Source organism: Xiphophorus hellerii, chromosome 10 (assembly GCF_003331165.1).
Source record: "Xiphophorus hellerii strain 12219 chromosome 10, Xiphophorus_hellerii-4.1, whole genome shotgun sequence".
Lineage (NCBI taxonomy): Eukaryota > Metazoa > Chordata > Actinopteri > Cyprinodontiformes > Poeciliidae > Xiphophorus > Xiphophorus hellerii.
Window position 1 is genome coordinate 15,808,176 of NC_045681.1, and position 15,599 is coordinate 15,823,774.

General features: G+C 38.7%; 3 protein-coding genes across 4 annotated transcripts; 1 reads left to right on the forward strand and 2 right to left on the reverse strand.

Moving 5' to 3' along the window:
* Window positions 1–159: 159 nt before the first annotated feature.
* On the reverse strand, window positions 160–4,550 carry LOC116727447 (gastrula zinc finger protein XlCGF57.1-like). The gene is made up of 2 exons (XM_032574884.1): window positions 3,878–4,550; window positions 160–2,870 (listed from the first exon to the last, which is right to left on the reverse strand). The coding sequence occupies exons 1-2, from the start codon at window positions 3,993–3,995 to the stop codon at window positions 1,447–1,449; spliced, it is 1,542 nt and encodes a 513-aa protein (XP_032430775.1). The 5' UTR covers window positions 3,996–4,550; the 3' UTR covers window positions 160–1,446.
* Window positions 4,551–5,943: 1,393 nt separating this feature from the next.
* On the reverse strand, window positions 5,944–9,786 carry LOC116727456 (oocyte zinc finger protein XlCOF6.1-like). The gene is made up of 2 exons (XM_032574898.1): window positions 8,620–9,786; window positions 5,944–8,082 (listed from the first exon to the last, which is right to left on the reverse strand). Exons 1-2 carry the CDS (start codon window positions 8,714–8,716, stop codon window positions 6,851–6,853), a joined length of 1,329 nt encoding a protein of 442 aa, XP_032430789.1. The 5' UTR covers window positions 8,717–9,786; the 3' UTR covers window positions 5,944–6,850.
* A 683-nt stretch (window positions 9,787–10,469) lies between these two features.
* LOC116727448 (gastrula zinc finger protein XlCGF57.1-like) lies at window positions 10,470–14,916 on the forward strand. Of its 2 annotated transcripts, none has more exons than XM_032574886.1 (3): window positions 10,470–10,603; window positions 10,985–11,199; window positions 13,407–14,916. In XM_032574886.1, the coding sequence occupies exons 2-3, from the start codon at window positions 11,110–11,112 to the stop codon at window positions 14,760–14,762; spliced, it is 1,446 nt and encodes a 481-aa protein (XP_032430777.1). In that variant the 5' UTR covers window positions 10,470–10,603; window positions 10,985–11,109; the 3' UTR covers window positions 14,763–14,916. The 2 variants fall into 2 exon arrangements, with proteins under 2 accessions (XP_032430777.1, XP_032430776.1); XM_032574885.1 differs by having other exon boundaries at window positions 10,474–10,652; window positions 13,390–14,916.
* The last annotated feature ends 683 nt before the right edge of the window (window positions 14,917–15,599 follow it).

A 15,599-nucleotide genomic window follows, 5' to 3' on the forward strand; every position in this document is an offset into this window, starting at 1 on the left:
ATATCACGGAGTGATATAAATATATAAATGTCTTTCCTTATGTTGTCAGTCCTTTTAAACACAATGATGCAATCAAGGTTATAATGATAATTCACTAAAACCGTCATCTGAACAAATAGGTCAATTTCATATCAAATTATCAACAAAATTCAGTCCACACAGCTTTTAAATATGTTTATTATACACACTTTAACATATTTAGCAATAGAACGTTAAATAAACTCTTTAAGACAACATGTTTTTATACAAGATTACATGAAAGTTGATATTTAAGAGAGGCGAGTTAAAAAGTGAATAACTGCCAGGAGGACGTAATAAAGAGGTAACATCTAGCGCCCACACTTTACTATGCAGAATGTCTGATTCAGATCATTTTAGCTGAAAGCAGGGGTGTCGAACTCCAGTCCTCAAGGGTGCCTGCAACTTTTAGATGTGCCTCTGCTGCACCACATCTGAATGGAATAATTAGGTCATTAGCAAGGCTCTGGAGAACTGATCTACACAAGGAGGAGGTAATTAAGCCATTTCATTCCAGTGTTTTTGTACCTGTGGCACATCTAAAAACTGAAGGACAGAAGCCCTCGAGGACTGGAGTCTGACACCTGTGGCTTAAAGAGACACTATTGGGAACCAAGTTTCATGTAGCATCCTAATGTCTGGTACTTTATGAAGAGCTTATTTTAACAAAAATAAGCCAATTGTCTTGTAGTCATGTGAATAATTTATGTTGACAGAGAGCTACAAAGCGTAACTGTTACTTTCTGAAAAGAGCTCTGATAGAGAGGCGGTACATTTGAAACCAGGATTAACGTTCAGGTTGGTTAGGCACTAAACATCACTCATTGGTTGAACACTGTCAACAATTCTCACACAATAAAAAACAAAGCACAGACATGAACAATGTGACCAAAGACAGAAGCAACAAAGAACAAGAGCACCAAACTGGCTTTTTACAGAGAAACAGTCAAAGGACATCAATGATTAAACCAACAGCACCATCACTAGTAGCTTAAACAATAAATGAGTGAAAGACATGATTAGATTTTAAGATGATGGGTTCACATAATATGCTTTACTGAACCCAAAGATCAGAAATTGGCTCTGAATCTCTGATTGTGTTCTCTAGTAGTAATAAATGATTAATAGCATTAAAAATTGATTTTGCCCAAACATAATTTAAAATACAGCTACATAAGAATTGTATTTTCCAAATGTATTTTTCTTAAACGCGTCTCAACTTACTGTGAGAATTTATATCATTCTGCAGAGAGGGAGTGCCTAAATTGGTTGCATCCCTTTTCCAACACGCCTGGAGCAGAAAGCCATGATGATGAGGGTGTTTGATCAGAGATGCATCTAAAAAATCTCTTGACAGCAGCTTTCTCCCAATCTGCAAAATAAAGACTGTTGGGAAATTACAGAGCGATTTGTCAACCATCAAAACAATCACGAGTGGCAGCCCTCATGAACACCCATGTGTCTTTTCAGATTTCCATGCTGCGAAAAGGCTTTACTGCAAACACTACACTCAAACGGTTTCTCCCTTGTGTGAGTGCGCATGTGTCTCTTTAGATTCTCCTGTAATGTAAATCCCTTACTACAAACGCCACAAATAAACGGTTTCTCTCCAGAATGGACTCGCATGTGCTTTTTAAGGTGACACTTGTGATTAAATCTGCTTTTGCAGACGTCACAAGCAAATGGTCTCTCCTCTATGTGAACTCTCGCATGTCGCTCCAGCTGCATTTCATCCACAAAATGTTTACTACAGTCATTACAGCTGAACGCTGCGGTGTGAAAATTCATATGCTTTTTCAGACCTCCGGGATTTGAAAATTCTTTACTACAAACGCTACAAATAAAGGGTTTCTCTCCTGTGTGGACACGCATGTGTCTCTTCAGATCTAAATGTTGTGAAAACCCTTTACTGCAAACAGTACAAATCAGTGGTTTCTCTCCCGTGTGAACAACCATGTGTCTTTTCAGATTGTGTTGCAGGGAAAACCCTTTGCTACAGAAACTACAAATGAACGACTTCTCTCCTGTGTGAATACGCATGTGGCCCTTTAGATGATCTTGTTTCAAAAACCCTTTACTGCAAACACTACAGACAAACGGTCTCTGTGAAGTGTGGGTCCACATGTGCTTCTTAAGGCTTTCTTTTCTTTTAAATATTGAGCCACAAATCTCACAAGGAAATGTTTCTTCTGAATGAACTTTCATGTGACTATTAAGAATATTCTTTGCATGAAACCTTTTCCCACAATCATCACAAGCGAAAGGTTTCTCTCCAGTGTGAACCCTTACATGCGTCTGTAGGGAATGGTCGTCTTGAAATCCTTTACCACAAAAATCACAGTTATGCTCTCTCTTTGCAGTGTGAGTCTTCATGTGGAAATCAACATGAATTCTACATTTGAATCTTTTGCCACAAACATCACAACCAAATGGCCTTTCTCTTGCTTGGACTTCACTCTGAGTTGTAAGCTTGGAACTAATTTTAGATCTTTTACCTCTTTTGTGAACAGTCGTCTTAACTTGTTTGGAAGAACACTGTGGATCTGGGTTCCTGTCTGGTTCTGATCCTAAACAGTCGACTCCATCAGGTTCTGTTTCCTTCTGTTCAGCTGAGCTGCTGCTCAGACCATCAGTCTCTGTGTTGCCTTCAGTTTTCATCTGATGAAGACCTGATAACTGAGGTTTCTCTTCATCTTCAGTCTTCACAATAAGCTGCTCTTCCTCCTGACTGATCCACAGTTCCTCTTCTTCTTCCTTTATGTGGGGGGGCTCAGGATCCTGCTGGTCAGAGCTGGAGCTCCATGATTCACAATGTTCTTCTTTAACCACCACAATCTGAAGGTCTGGGAACACTGGAGCACAGACAGACATTATTGATTGGCGACAATGTTGAAGTGAGTGAAGGAGAGTCTTAAACTTCTGTGGCTGGTGGGTTATAATCCTGGAAAATGATGTCCTTAAATTGTACAGCAGGGAACGGAGTATGAGGAGGTGATGTTAGAGCTTTAAAAACTGAGGACGTAAACCATCTCTACTTTATTCTCCATCACTCCAAACAAGAAATAAATCAACAAAAACCAGGAAGTCTGCCTCCGGTCACTTTAAATAACCTGTTTCAACAACAGACACATAGCTAATTTCAATAAGGACTTATTATTAGAGAATGCCAAGACACTGTTGATATGTTTGGAGACAAATTGAGACTACTAACTAAACTATAGTAGTCCTTTAAAAAGAAACATTGTTGGACATAAAAGTTCTGATCAGATACAAGTCAAAATGTTACCAATTGTGTCACAACTGACAAAAATATCTATGTCGATGAAAACAAAATGTGTTTGAAAAAATGAATGATTAGAATATATTAATGCACATGTTCTGTTTACCCAAGACATAATGGGAATCCAAATAAATAAAAAATAAAACTGGAATAATTGACAAGCTATAATAAGTGACTTTCTGGGCTGGTGGTGACCTACAGAAATTTGTTTAACTTTTTAACCAGATTCAGAATTAGTCAGGTGGAGTGTGAATAGAATAAAACTTAAAACATTGTTGCCTTGGGGATGTTTTATAAAATATATCAAGCTTTCTTAAAAGTTTGACTGACATTTTGTTCGCGTATTTGCATAATTAGTTAATTTATGCCTGGTTACTTTTAGGCCAAGCAGTAGACACATTACAACTGGAGGATTTAGAAATTCAAGGTGTATTCTACCTCTGCTGCAATGGCGTCTAGGATATTCATCACTTAGGGTTACTGATGTTTTGCTCTTTCTACCTACAGCCCAGCAACCCTACTGTAACTTTCACCCAGTTTGTTTGCTCCAATGCAGACAAACTAATGTGTGTCACTTACTGAGATCTTTGCTGTCTTGTGTTTCCTCCTCCTGTTCTGATGTGGATCCTGCAGGCATGGGGGCTTCCAAGCCGAACCCTCCAGGTTCATCAGCTTCAACCTTCATCATCTCAGTCATCCTCGCTCCACCTGGGATTCTCCTTTTCACAATGCTTGTTTTCAGCCTTCACATGTTATAGTAGATTAAGGTTTCATTCGCATCCCTTTTTGCTGCCTCGAATGGAATCAGACACAAATCAGCACCTGGTCCAAGAAGGAGACCTGAGAAAATAATTCGAGACACCTTGGTCAGTTTCTGGGTCCATTCCTCAGTCTCTCGGGCCTCGGCTGGACTACGAGGCTTAGAGGAAGTATCCACTGATCCCGTCTTCCCCACAGTCTCACCAGTTCGGAAAGTGGACTCGTCTTGTTGCATTAAACCATGAAGTTTATCAGCGTCAACCTCAGAGAGACTGATTAGGTCTGTGTTGTTAGCAGCTTTAGCTTCACGTAGCTCAACAGTCCATTCACTTTGCTAATGTAGCCTAGCTACTTTTTATACTGCAAACCGACGGGAGAAATAATCACTGCGGTTACAAATAAACATCTAGAAGAGGTAACCCCACGAAGACCTTCGAGTACTAATACATAAATCATGCATTTGTTTTACTAAATAATACGTTTTTCTATTGGGACTTACATAGTCAAGCTAACAACAAACCATCTGACTAGTTCCGCTTCATTGTCCAATGAATGAGAAGTAAAGTTCGTCTGTGAAAACCTACTTCCTGCTTAAAACGTAAGCGTTTCACAAGAAAAGAGCATCGATATAAATAAACTATTAAAACGTTAAAAGCAATGTTTATAATATATTCTTTTTACTTTAAACTTTTCAAACAGAAAAATATGACATTTGTAGGTTTCCAGTGCTTATAAAAAGTCAAATTCAATCTTAGACTCTAAACCGTTTTGAAACACAGAAACTCATATTCATGACTACACATAAGAAGTTTGGTAATTAAATAAACTGGTGTGTACCTTGTTGGGAAAATGAACATGAGATGGTCATATGTGTACAAGTTTGACTCCACATTAGGCATTTGGGTACTGAACCGCACCGACCGTATCGCTCAACAAGGCATCTGGATTTAGTCTAAAGTTTGGATAGCAAAAAAATCACAGCCCTACCTATAAACACTCCACAGTGATACATTTCAGCTGTACATGTATGCCAAAATTTGACAATCTCATTTTCATCACAAAAGAATAACTGCAATTTTCAACAAAATAACATTTTAGTTTCCCTGCTGCACAGTGGCGCAGTTGGTAGCACTGTTGCCTTGCAGCAAGAAGGTCCTGGGTTCGATTCCCGGCTGGGGTCTTTCTGCATGGAGTTTGCATGTTCTCCCTGTGCATGCGTGGGTTCTCTCCGGGTACTCCGGCTTCCTCCCACAGTCCAAAAACATGACTGTCAGGTTAATTGGTCTCTTTAAATTCTCCCTAGGTGTGAGTGTGCGTGTGAATGGTTGTTTGCCCTGTATGTCTCTGTGTTGCCCTGCGACAGACTGGCGACCTGTCCAGGGTGTACCCCGCCTCTCGCCCGGAACGTAGCTGGAGATAGGCACCAGCAACCCTCCCAACCCCATTAGGGACAAAGGGTGAACAGAAAATGGAGAAAAGTTTCCCTATTTACAAAACAAAATTCACAGAATTTATGAAAATGAAATGGTTAAAAAAAACAACAACCACGTTTTGTCATGTTTGCTATTTATTTTCTAGTTGCCATTTCAGACATTTTCTTAGTATTCCTAATTATTTAAAAACATTTAAATCAGATTCAACAGAAGCATATGTGCTCTCAGCTTCACATGACAAGTTATTTACAAGATGATTCTGTATCATGTTCTTGATAAAAGATCTTGTGGGTTTAATGTCTGCAGTGAGAACGTATAAAAACTTTTGTTTACATCTCAACCTCCAAGATGCTCAATGAATTTATCTCAGTGAGTAATACTCTTTAAAATGTGTTGCTAATGAATTTTGTAGATTGCATGCAGTGTCTATGACCTGCTATTAAGGTTTTTTTGTTCATATTTTTGAGATTTGTAACATGTTTTGAACTAAAAATTGTTAACTTATTAACTTCCTGGTGATTAGATGTCCATCTGCAGTATCTTTGTAAGGGAAATTGCACTGAGCACATAAATCATAGCAGTTATATCCTAGGGGAAGATTAAAATATCTGGAAATTTTTACAGGAAAAAGGTCAGATGGGATTAACATTTGTGGTGGATTCATACATTTTTTTCACACCACTTAAGGATAGTTCTCAAAAATCCCATGCCAATATTTCCTCAATATTGTTACCTCAGGTGGAATATTTTTGATTTTTAAAGTTTCATTAATCAGAATTTTTCCTCTTTATGTTAACAGAGTTTCTAAAAAGCTGCTATTTTACAGATTTGGTCATTATTTATGTCTATGACAGTGATTTGAACACTGGTATGACGACAGAACATTTTCAACAGGACCATAATAAAACAATCATCAATATAACTTTTCCATGATTTAATGTGCGAGAAAATTTGAAAACAGGGAACATAAGATTACTCGGATCAGAAGGCATCTTACTCGCCGTTGTTACTCCTTTAAATTGCCTGTACAGATCAACTTGAAACATAAAATTATTTTGACAGAGCTCTTCTTTTGCTGATTTATTGATTGAACTTTCTGGGTATTATTTGTCTTAAAAGCACCAAGATGAAATTCACAACTTTGCTGACCTGCAAGCTAGGAGCGAAACATGTGTCAGTGCTGAAAACAGATGGCATACCCATAGAAAGCAGAGATTGGTTAACAAAATCATTGATTTACTAGAAACATACTGACAGATTAATCAACTGTCCATCAATAACCATTGCTAGTTGTTGACCTCAAGAACATCTATGATTTTCTTTGGCTCTCCGTATTATTAACATGCTTCATGTTTTACCATCAGTTTCTCTCGTCATTTTCTAGATGACATTTTTGATCAAATCTGGTGTTACAGACATCACAGCCAAATGGGCTCTTCTCTGCGTGGAGCTTCATATGTTGCAGAAAATCTATTTTCTTCACAAAATGTTTACTACAGTAGTTACAGCTAAATCTTGCCATGTGAACATTCATGTGTTTTCTCAGATAGGCTTGTCGTGAAAATCCTCTGCTGCAGATATTACAACTAAACAGCTTTTCTTCTGTATGGACATGCATGTGAATCTTCAGACAATTCTGTCGTGAAAATTCTTTATTGCAAACACTGCAAGCAAATGGTTTTTCTCCCGTGTGAACACACATGTGTCTCTTTAGAGTCTGATGTAGAGAAAATCCTTGACTGCAAACGTTACAAATGTACGGTTTCTCACCAGTGTGAACACGCATGTGACTCTTTAGATTCTCTTGTTGTGAAAATCCTTTACTGCAAACACTACAAACAAATGGTTTCTCCTTGAGGTGGATCCGCATGTGCTTTTTAAGAGTTTCTTTCATTTTAAATCTTGAACTGCAAACATCACAAGAAAAGGGTTTTTCTTCTGAATGGACCTTCAGGTGAGTTTTGAGGATTCTCTTTGCATGGAACCTTCTACCACAATCATCACAAGTAAATGGCCTCTCTCCAGTGTGGAGTCTCATGTGTGTAAGAAGCGAAGTCTTTTCTTTAAACCCTTTATTACAAAGATCACAGCTGTACTCTATCTTTCCAGAGTGAATCATCATGTGTAATTTAATGTGAGTCTTACGTTTGAATCTTTTGCCGCAAACAATGCAACCAAAGGGTTTATCTTCAGCCTCAACTCCAATTTGTCTCCTACGTTTGGAACACAGTTTAGATCTTATGCTTTTTTTCTGAACCGTCATCTTACTTTGTTGTGAAACACCCCCTGGATCTTGGATTCTGCCTGGTTCTGATCCTCCAAACTCCTCTTCATCAGGTTCTGATTCAACCTGTTCAGCTAAGCTGCTGGTTGGATCTTCTGTTTCTAGGGCGTCTTCAGTTTTGATCTGATGAAACTCTGATAACTCAGTTTTCTCTTCATCTTCCCTCTTCACTGAAAGATGCATTTCCTCCTGACTGATCAATTGTTCTTCCTTTTCCTCCTTTATGTGGGGTTCAGGATCCTGCTGGTCAAAACTGGAACTGCCACCATGGGGAACCTCTGCTTTAATCAACATTTGGACTGTTATCTCTGAAACACACATGGACATTGCCATTTTGAAAAGCAAATAGTTTGCATTATGACACATGATGATAGAAATTTAGCAAAAAATACAAAGTAGAGCAGGGATACACCCTGCTCATATTTCAGCTTGTAAGGTTTTATTCCTCCAAATAGGTCAAGTTTACTGTGTGGACCAAACTAGGAGAAATAGCTGTTCTCCTGTTTCATAAACGAAGGGCTTTGCTTTGACGACCGTGTTAGTTAAAAGTGAATACTAGTACTTGCGACATAGACTGAAAATGATTGCAAGATTTCACATAACCAAGTCTTTTAAAAGAAAATACAAATATACTTTCAGCATAAGGACTGACAGAGGATTTAAAAAAAATAAACTACCAGAGTCAGCACAATGACACAGTGTGTTCTGTTGGCCTTACAGATCTGAAGAAGACAGTCTTGAGAATAGAAATTCAGTCATACTGTGAACTGAAGCTAAGCTTAAAAAAAACATCCAGCCTTAGCATATTTGATCCAATATCAGATGATCAGATGTGTGTCACTCACTGAGATCTTTGCTGTCTTGTTTTTCCACTTGTTCTGATGCTGCAGGTATAGGAGGATCCAAGCTGAACCCTCCAGGTTCATCTGCTTCAACCTTCATCGTCTCAGGTTGAAGACGATGAAGGTCTTCGCAGTAGTTGTCTTCAACCTTCACAGTAAGTCAAGGTTTTCTTGTAGCACCACATTATGAAATGTAAAAGGTTTAAAAGCCACAAACACTAATTACCTTCACTGCTGTTAGCTGCTTTAGCTACACAGCGGCTAATAGTTATTTCGCTTTGCTGATGAAGACTAATTACATTCTGTACTGCTAATTTCGCCTGGAAATAATCACAGCGGTTCAAATCTAAAAGCGAAATCCTCACACAGGCTCTCACAAATCTGTTACAAAAACAGAACGAACTTTGAAACGTTTCTTGTTTCGGAAACTAGTCAGTCAAGCGAACATTTCCATTTCCGGTTACTTCCTTCTCATTGACCAATGAATGACAAGTAAAGCTCTGATTCGAAAAGACACTTCCTCTTCAACCAATTTACATTTCACAATAAAACAAAAAATGTTAAAAAGTAAACAATGATGAATGTATGTTTAAACAGGAAAAATTAAACACAGTATTACTCCTGTCAGCTAAGAACAGAACATCTACGGTTCAGTTCATGGAGACTCACTGAGACTAGAAAAAAAACCCAGCTTCCAATTTCACTTACAAAATACAATTTTCGGAATAAAAAATGTGTTTCTTTTCAGGCTTAAGTTTTTATTTTAATGGAAAGTTTGCCAAACAAATAAATCCACCCACACTGTGCCTGGGGATATTTCTGCAAGACTGCATCAATCTGGAACTGTAATTTTGGTTAGTCAAAATTTCTTTTAAGATTAATAAATTACACAATATCTTGAATATTTTAAAATTTCATGTCATGAAATAATATGACTAGTCAAAATGATATTACTGATTTATTAAATAATTGATCTGTTTAGTCAAATGCCTGGTGCTTTAAATGACAAATTGAGATACTTGAAAGACATTTGATCCTCATTGGGAGAGTAAAATTCTCTGTTTAGCTAACTTTATAGGATCAGAGCCAGAAGTCCCAGAAAAATATAATTTCCAACTTATCTTGCTGTGGTTTTGTCCTTTAAACAGTTTGTTTAGATGCACAGTGGTTGCAGCAAGAAGGTCCTGGGTTCAATTCCCGGCCCGGGGTCCCTGTGCATGCATGGGTTCTCTCCGGGTACTCCAGCTTCCTCCCACAGTCCAAAAACATGACTGTTAGGTTAATTGGCCTCTCTAAATTCTCCCTAGTTTCTGTGTTGCCCTGCGACAGACTGTCCAGGGTCGCCCGGAATGTTAGCTCCCCTCCGCTGAATTCAATTGACTATATTTAAGGTGTACAGAAAATGGATGGAAACAGTTTGTTTACATTTTTCTCCTCAATGGAGAGAGAGAGAGAGATCTGCTGGCACTAGCAGATAGCAGACGGACTTTCCATGTCTATGATGAGGCAGGGAGGAACTAGTGGGAAGGAGGAGTTTTGGGTGGTGTATACGGAGTTATTATTGTTAAGAGAGTACAAATCGTTCAGGCAAAGTGTGAATAACTGGTTAGGCAGCATTTTAAAGCAGTCCTCAGGAGTCTCTACATTTCAACCTTTAAAAAACAAATGAAAGATGGACATTTGCTTAGACACGGCTAAGCGTAATCCGATCTGAATGGACATGCCTGTTCTCTGATGATGTTTTTATAAATCAATTTTTTTTAAAAAGAAAAAACATAAAATACAATATCAGCATCTGTCCATAATGGATTTCAAAAAACTATTTTCTTTATTGTGAAATACTAAATTTGACAACGGAAGTACTGTTTCAACTCAGAACTTTACTTGTCGTTGATTGGTCATTGAGGAGGAAGTAACTGGATGTAACAGCGTTAGCTTGAGTTGCTAAGACCGGGGGGAAAGCGGCTCAAAGTTTGTGTAAAAATAGGTATGTAGTTGAAGTCTCAGACACTCTGCTGGACAGATATCACTGCTGGGTATGTATTTTGAACCTGGATCACTATGACCAATTCTAATTTAACAGTACGTATTGTAATTAGCCTTCATTAGCACAGTTAATGGACCATTGTCCTTTAACTATGCGTATTAGCGCTAAAGCAACTAATAACAACGTTCAAGCTTTTAAAAGTTAATACTTTAGTGCTGGAGTTCATTGTCGGACTTGTGGGGAAGACCACATTGGCTGTGGACTAACCTTACTGTCCAAAAAGGACAGAGTGGATCCAATGTATCAGACTCTCTGGTTTAGATATTCTCTTAATACGTTTTATTTGATCAAATGCTGATTTATGTCTGATCCCCATTTCAGAGAACAGAAAAACAGAAAATCCAGATCAAATGACCTCTAGAGCGTGTGAAGGTTGAAGGCAAGCATTGTGAAAAGGAGAATCCCAAGTGGAGCGAGGATGACTGAGACGATGAAGGTTGAAGCAGATGAACCTGGGGGGCTCAGCTTGGAGCCTCCTCTGCCTGCAGCATCCACATCAGAACCGGAGGAGGAAACACAAGACAGCAAAGATCTCAGTAAGTGACACACGTTGGTTTGTCTGGATTCAGAGACCGGTAACAGTCCGTCACAGAGCTTCTCACATAATCCAACAGAAGTAATTGTAAGTAATAACGTCTAACCTTTGCAGTTCCAAAGCAAGATTGTAGTTGCAATCTTGCAAATTACAGACACAAGAAAAAGAAACGACAACCAAGTTTGGATACAAAAATAGACAATAGTTGTCACAGTATGATTGAAAGAACTGACATGTCAGGCTAGAGTTTTAGTAGCCAGTGATTAGAGCTACAGGCTTCTAACTACATGTTACTTCCTGCCAAAGGAAACAGTCAGTAGTAGAGGGTACTTATTTTTTATGCAAGATTCCTTTATGGTCTTTAAAGAATGGAATAGTATGAAATTTGATTAGAAGGTTTTCAAGTGCGGAGAGGTCAGAAATGAAAAGAAACGTGGTTATGGAAATATTTTTTCATTTCCAGATTCTTTTACCTCAATCAGTTTATTTAGCCTTTTGCTAAATATTTTCAGTAGTTTTTATTAAGATATATGTATATATATGTACATGTGTGTGCAGGGGTGCCGCCAGGAACCTTGGGACCCCTGACAAAAAATTAAATTGGGCCCCTCCCTGCACAGCTGCTGTTACAATTTTTTGAGTCTTTCTGACCCATCAAAAGCGTCACAATTTTAAAGGCTTGCAACTGCCTTGCTTTCTTTGGTCCAATACTGATAACTAGCACAATGTTTACTGCTCATGAATTTTACATGCAACAGTCCACATACAGTATGCAAGTAGGTTGCTTACATTTTTTCTTTTAGTTTTAGATTACTGAAATGTCTCCCCATGAGCAACAGTAATAGGACATGCAAACATGCAAAATACACATAAAGCAATCCAGACTTCTCAAAAAATGCTATGTAGTTGCAATTTATTCAAGCTGCAGTATATAACTTTAAGAAAAAATATGCTCTCTCCATATTTGTTAAATCTGTCATCATGTCATGACAATTTGTTATGAGACAGATAATCTGTGAAAACAATCAATCTCCTCCACCTGCTCCCTGAGCTACTATTACTGGCTAAAGTAATGCAACATTCTGGCCAAAACAACCAATCAGAACCAGTAGGAGGGTCTTAGTGCTGTCAATCATCCTCATTCACTCACTGCTAAATGTGCTAAATGTGCTAATGGTGGAGAAACAACATATCATTACAGGAAAATCGTTTATCTGCCGTCATTGGTAGCTATGCTAACTAGACTGAGCATTCACAACAGGCTATACTAGCTGCAGCATAGGGATGAGCAGCCACATGAGATTGTGATTGACAGCACTAAAACTCTCCTGTCTCTCATTAGCTGTTTCTAGCACTGGGAGAAGTCAGAGGAAATAGATTTTTCACAGATTATCTCTCATACCATACTGTCACAACATAATAACAGTTTTAACAAATATGTGAAATTTATTTTTTAAAATAAAAGTTACATACTGCAGCTTTAGGAGAGGAGGGTCAGGAGGGACGTGGGTTAGAGCTGCTGCTGCCTGACTCACCTGTTGTTAAGTGGTAAAAGGTACAAGGACAAGTTCAATATATGAATATCTTGGTAATTTTTTTCCTTAATTCATTAAATGTTAGTGAAATGGAGGCAAACAGTAGTCTGTAGCTAAGCTAACTATGCTGAATGGTTGATAATCTCACACAGTCTACCCACCTCTCTTGGAGAAAAACTGGGTTATAAATTGACACTTTTGCCTTTTTCTCTCTCTATTTTTTTTTTTGAAAACCTGATTTTATTATTTTTCTTAGCAGCATAGTAACAGCCACAGTCTTTCTTGTTTTCCACTGACTGCTGCTGAACACGTCACCATCAAGCGCTCCAAGCAGGAACAAACCATTTCTTGCAGATCCAGGGGGATTCTGGGAAAATATGGATGTGTGTTTTTTGGTCTAGGAGTGGGAACATAAAATTTTTACTGCTAAAAACAATCTTCAAAAAACACAATATGATTAATTTTGTAATTGACAGGGCCCCTTTTTTATTTTATTTCTATGAACAAAAAATAAAAAAATAAATTGTGGAGGGCCTCCTGTTGGTCAGGGGCCCTTAGAATTGTCATAACTTTCCCCCTGTATACGGCGCCCCTATGTGTGTATGTGCACATATAAATTGTTTCTAAGCAAAAACTAATATCTTTGTGATTGTCAGTGTTTCCACTCCATCAGATGTTGGTGGTCAAAGCAGAAGTTCCCCATGACTGGAACTCCAGTTTGGACCAGCAGGACCCAGAGCCCCCCCACATAAAGGAGGAAGCGGAGGAACAATGCATCAGTCATAAGGAAATGCATCTTACTGTGAAGAGGGAAGATGAAGAGAAAACTGAGTTATCAGAGCGTCATCACATCAAGACTGAAGACAGGAGGTCAGCTGAACAGCTGGAAACACAACCAGAACCAGATAGGAACCCAGATCTAGTACGTCCCAATCAGAAAAGTAAGCTAATGGTTCATAGAAGAGGTAAAAGACATAAACTATGTTCCAAACTTTCACCTAAGGGCCACACGAGAGAGAAATCATTCGGTTGTGATGTTTGTGGCAAACGATTTAAACGTGAGACTAATTTTAAATTACACATGGTGATTCATAATGAGAAAATAGAACACATCTGCAATATTTGTAGTAAAGGATTTAAAGTAAAGCGTTCTCTTGAGACTCATATGAGACGACACACTGGAGAGAAGCCATTTGCATGTGATGTTTGTGGTAGAAGGTTCCATGCAAAGAGTAATCTCACAAGTCACCTGAAGGTCCACTCAGAAGAAAAACCCTTTTCTTGTGATGTTTGTGGTACAAGGTTTATGAGAAACGAAAATCTCAAGAGGCACATGTGGATCCACACGACAGAGAAACCATTTGTTTGTAGTGTTTGCAGTAAAGGATTCTCATTGCAGCAGAGGCTTGAAACTCATATGCGCGCTCACAAGGGAGAGAAACTGTTCATGTGTAGTGTTTGTAGTAAAGGATTTTCCCGACATGAGAATCTAAAAAGACACATGCGCATACATACAGGCGAGAGGCCGTTTATCTGCAGTTTTTGCGGTAAAGGATTTTCACTACAAGAGACACTGAAGAGTCACATGCGTGTTCACACGGGGGAGAAACCGTTCATTTGCAGTATTTGCAGTCAAGGATTTTCTCTCCAGCAGAATCTAAAGAGTCACATGTACGTCCACACAGGAGAGAAACCGTTTACTTGTAGTGTTTGTAGTAAAGGATTTTCTCGGCAGGTGTATCTAAAAAGTCATTCAAAGGTCCATACAGCACCGTTTAGCTGTAGTGACTGTAGTAAATGTTTTATGAATGAAATACAGCTACAGCGGCATGTGAGGTTCCACTCAGAGGAGAGACCGTTCAGCTGTGATGTCTGTAAAAGCAGGTTTAATCAAAAGATTCATCTTGAAAGTCATATGAGAGTCCATTCAGGAGAAAAACCATTTGTTTGCAGTGTTTGCAGTAAAGCGTTTTCCCGACCTGGAGATCTGAACAGACACATGGGTGTTCATAAGGGCTGTAGCTTATGATTGAGAAATCTGTCCAAATCTCCTTTTAGACAGTCAACTGTTATTTTGATCCATGCTCTCTGGAGGTTTATCCTCTGACATCGACAGTGTTTGATGAAACCTTTTGAAAGTGTTTCACTTCTTTGATCAGCTGTAAGTTAAAATAAGGAAAACACGGGCGTGCCGTGGTGGCGTAGGGGTTAGCGCGACCCGTATTCGGAGGCCTTGAGTCCTCGACGCGGCCGTCGCGGGTTCGACTCCCGGACCCGACGACATTTGCCGCATGTCTTCCCCCCTTTCCTTCCCTGTTTCCTGTCAGCCCACTATCACATAAGGGACACTAGAGCCCACAAAAGACCCCCTGGAGGGGTAAAAAAAAAAAAAGGAAAACATAAAACTTGGGATGAGCACAGTTTGTCCAAATGAGTTCAAATAAAAATCCTTACATCGTTACACATTGTGTTTTTAGACATGACTGAAGTGCATTAATGTCACCACAAGATGGCAGCGATACATTTGCTGAAGAAGTAAACAATAACAGAGAGACTTCAGTAAGAGGCTGTAGATTTTATGTAGCAGAGCCCTGAATGAAGCGGAAACAGACCCACTGTAAATAAAAATCGAAATTAACAATGATAATAATAAACTGTACAAGACAATTACATAAAATACTGTCCAGTTATTACAAATAAAAATGATTATTTTTACTTGAACTGGCAGGAGGCGACAGCAGAGGTCCACCAGTGCTTAAAACATGGAAATTATTTCAAAAAGTTTGAAAAAAAAAAGAACAGTGTATACAGTAAATCACCAGACATCCAGATCTGATTGCCGTATTGTTATTGCTACAGCTGCCCT